This window comes from Symsagittifera roscoffensis, chromosome 9 (assembly GCF_963678635.1).
Source record: "Symsagittifera roscoffensis chromosome 9, txSymRosc1.1, whole genome shotgun sequence".
NCBI classification, from domain to species: Eukaryota; Metazoa; Xenacoelomorpha; order Acoela; family Convolutidae; genus Symsagittifera; species Symsagittifera roscoffensis.
This window is the reverse complement of record NC_087070.1, coordinates 36,557,660-36,561,868: the sequence shown is the minus strand read 5'-3', so window position 1 is coordinate 36,561,868 and position 4,209 is coordinate 36,557,660. Positions and strand designations below refer to the sequence as shown.

At 51.5% G+C, this 4,209-nt stretch overlaps 1 protein-coding gene across 1 annotated transcript; it reads left to right on the top strand.

Annotated features, from left to right (window-relative positions):
• Positions 1–2,916: 2,916 nt before the first annotated feature.
• Positions 2,917–3,711, top strand: LOC134854831 (uncharacterized protein K02A2.6-like). The gene has a single exon (XM_063871190.1). The coding sequence runs from the start codon at positions 2,917–2,919 to the stop codon at positions 3,709–3,711; it is 795 nt and encodes a 264-aa protein (XP_063727260.1).
• Positions 3,712–4,209: the final 498 nt, after the last annotated feature.

Genomic DNA, 4,209 nt, shown 5'->3' with positions numbered 1-4,209 from the left:
ATTTTAGTCAGAAAATGGTCAAGCTCGTTATTCTCACCGGAATGTCTGACGAGGACATCAAGAAGGACGTGATGGGCATCGATGGTTTAGACGGTAAGACGCTCAATCAGACTATAGCCATCATCGAGACGAAGGATATGGCTGCCCGGTCCATTTCTGATTCGATTGCACCTCCCAGTGGTGAGTTGTCCGCTGTGTCAAACCCACGAACACCCATGAAAATTTCTCCTAACGACACACGTCTATCCCATAAGGGTAAATGCCAGACATGTAAAGGCGAGTTTTTCATGAACCGGGTGAGAACAGTGGCCGAGACCGACGTTATTGTCACTGACAAGTTTTGCAAGATTTGCTGGAAGAAAAAGCGATCAGAATTCCGCAATAGGAAAGGCCAAAATGGGTCCTCAGACATAGAGGCGGGCGCTTTCTCCCACATGTTTGGAGTCGCGGTCAGTGAAGACACAAGTCCGACATGGGCGCATCCTTTAACAGCCGCTGGTGTTAATCATACGAGGTCACAACAGACGATAGTTGTCCCAAACTACATATTCGATGGCACATCCGGTTGGAAACAGGCAGCATCGATGCCACATCCAATTGTCAAATTGCGTGTCTCAATTGACGCGTCAGATTACAGCCACTTACGCCTTAAGCACCCCAACATGTCAACTACAACTCTGTCGATTGTGGCCGATACAGGCGCCCAGTCATGTCTTATGGGTAAAAAGGTGTTTGATCGTCTCGGCTTAATTACATCCGACCTTGTCCAGGTCAAGCAGCGAATGCACGCCATCAATGGGGAAAACATCAATTTTCTGGGTGCCCTATTCCTGCGTTTATCTGGCACGAACCCGTCCACAGGCCGGAAGGCTACAACAGCGGCCATGGTATATGTGACAGAGTCTACTGACCTGTTCTACCTAAATCGCCAAGCCATGAAGGAACTGGGTATCATCAACGACAGTTTTCCCGTTATCTGCTCCACTGCTTCCACTGGAATAGAAGCGCAACCCACATCTGGTATTGCCTCTTGTGGCTGCCCAGTTCACCGCCACCCACAGGGCCGCCCTGGGAAACTCCCGTTTGCTCCGGTCCCGGAAAATATCCCGAAGATGAAAGAATGGCTTCTCAAAACATTCGCGGCGTCTGCATTCAATAAATGCCCTCACCAGCCACTGCCACTCATGTCTGGTGATCCAATTGAAATCCACGTGGATCCAAACGCTACCCCCGTCGCTGTGTATACGGCAGCTACCGTGCCCGTGCAATGGCGTGAGCAGGTTAAAGCCCAGCTCGACCAGGACGAGGCTCTGGGCGTAATCGAGAAGGTTTCTCCGGGAGTGCCTACAAAATTGCAAGCACGAATGCACGTCGTGCCGAAACAGGACGGCACGCCACGTCGCACTATGTACATGCGCCCACTAAACACCCACTGCGTCAGGCAGACACAGCACATTGTTCCTCCATACAAACAAGCACGCATCGTACCGGCGGGCACACGGAGACCTGTGACTGATGCCTGGAATGGCTACCACTCAGTTCCACTCGCTGAGGAGGATCGGCATCTTACTTCCTTTATCACGGAATACGGCAGATACCGATACAAAGTGGCACCTCAAGGTTACCTGGCCTCGGGGGATGGCTATAACCAACGGTATGACAATATTATAGCCTCCATCCCCAGGAAGACTAAATGCGTGGACGACGCACTATTATGGGACGAGTTGCTGGAAGTACATTGGTGGAGAGTTATTGACTATCTGACGCTAATTGGTAACAGCGGAATCATCATAAATCCAAAGAAGTTCCAGTTTTGCGAGCGTTTCGTTGAATTTGCCGGCTTCCCTATTACAGATGACGATGTGAAACCACTGCCAAAGTATCTGGACGCCATAAAGAATTTTCCGCGACCTACAAACATTTCTGACATACGTGCTTGGTTTGGACGCGTCAACCAAGTGTCACACTACGCGCAGTTACAGCACTCATGACCCCATTTAAGCCATTATTATCTCCAAAGACCAGATTCAGGTGGGACGACGCACTGGAGAACGCATTCCAGCAGTCCAAGGATGAAATCATTAAGGCCATCGAAACCGGAGTGAAAATATTTGACCCAAATTGCATCACCCTGCTCAGTCCGGACTGGTCTATGGCGGGAATCGGATATCTCCTCTACCAAAAGTACTGTGCATGTCCCTCGACTACGACGGGATGCTGCAGCAATGGCTGGAGGATAACCCTGACTGGATCCCGCTTCCTCAAGAAAGCGGAACAAAACTACTAGCCAGTGGAAGGCGAGGCCCTTGCTGTCAAATGGGCTCTAGAAGACACACGATTTTTCACTTGGGGATGCAATGACCTCCACATTCAGACGGACCACCGGCCGCTTGTCAAGCTTCTGGGCAACCGCGCACTAGATGAGATTGATAACAACCGACTTCTCTCATTTAAGGAGAAGACGATGCCGTGGAGATTCAAGATAGCATATGTGCCCGGCTGCAAGATCCCTGCGCCAGACGCCACTTCGCGACGCCCAGATGACAGAGCCGAGGACGATGAAAACGAATCTCACTTTATTGCCGCGTTAAACGCCATGAGGGTTGTCGATGACATCGATCACGCCGAAGAAGAGATTATAGCCGCCGCCAGGTCCGGCTTGGCCCAGTTACACGCTGTCACGTGGGTGCGCGTGCGAGATGAAACCTCTCGGGATTTTCACATAACTTATGAACATGGCCGAAAATGGCGTCCCAGCGAATGTCTCCTCAGCTCCTCGGTTTTTGGCGTTTTCGAGACAGTCTGTCGGCAATAGATGGAGTCATCGCATACGGAAACCGCACTGTCATTCCGCCAAGCCTCAGAAGTGAAGTTTGCCAGCATCTTCATAGCGCTCACCAAGTGGTCACTCAGATGATGAGCCGAGCTACCGCGTCGATATTTTGGCCTGGAATCACCACGGACATCCAGGAGGCTCGTAAACAGTGTCGCACATGTGACTCCATGTCACCCAGCCAACCGCAACTACCAGCCGCTGAGCCATTTGTTGCGGTGCTACCCTTCCAGGCAGTTGCAACAGATTATTTCAATGAGCGGGGAAAAAATTATCTCCTGACTGTTGACAGGTTTACCAATTGGCCCGACTTGAGACAGGCAAGCGCAGCCACCGCAGAGGCCGGAGCCGCTGGTCTGATAAAAGCGTTGCGGCAATTGTTCGCCCAATTTGGTGTACCAGAGCACTTGTCCAGTGACGGCGGACCGGAATACACATCGCAAATCATAAAGGATTTCATGTCGCGGTGGGGTATCACCCATCGACTATCTTCAGCTTACCATCCCCAGTCCAACGGCCGTGCAGAGGTTGCGTTAAAGGCCATGAAACGTCTTCTTGTGGACAATGTGGACGAAAACGGAAACATAAATACAGATGCCGTTATGCGTGGCATGCTTCAGCTCCGAAACACACCAGAACGTGACAGCGGCCTGTCCCCTGCCCAGGTGCTTCTCGGTCGCTCTCTTCGTGACTCTCTTCCTGCACCACCTCCTTTTGCAAACAGAGTGTCCGTTTTTGATGAAACCAGCCCGGTCGATCATCATTGGAACGACACATGGCGAGCGAAGGAAAATGTTCTTCGTGCTAGGCTGGCAAAGCAGGTTGATAGACTAGACAGGAATACACGCAAGCTTGCTCCTCTGTTTATAGGAGACTGAGATAGGATTCAGAACCAAAGTGACAATCACCCCAATAAGTGGGAGAAGACTGGCATTGTTATTCAGATTAGTGACAATGACTAATACACTGTCCGGGTGGACGGTTCCCGCCGTCTCACTCTACGCAACCGCCGCTTCCTGAAGAAATTCCAGCGTTTTGCCGTCCGCGCAGAAGGAGAAGTCCGTTCCATACCTCCACATCGGGAGCCACTCGACACTGATTCTTCGCCCTCTCTGGAAAGACCTACATTACCCGATGATTATATGGCGCCCCAAGGAAACCAACACGATATCATCAGCAAACACAGTGTGCAGGAGATCGAGGAGTCCGCCACTCCAGCTCCAGTGGACAAACTACACGAAATCGGTCGAACCGGCCGCACCGCATCTGACTTCGTCAACCCTCCCGCTAGATCGGACATCACATCACCGGAACCGAAAGCCAGCGATCCACCCACATCACACCCAGACGCATCGCCAGTACCAGCTCAAGTCGCT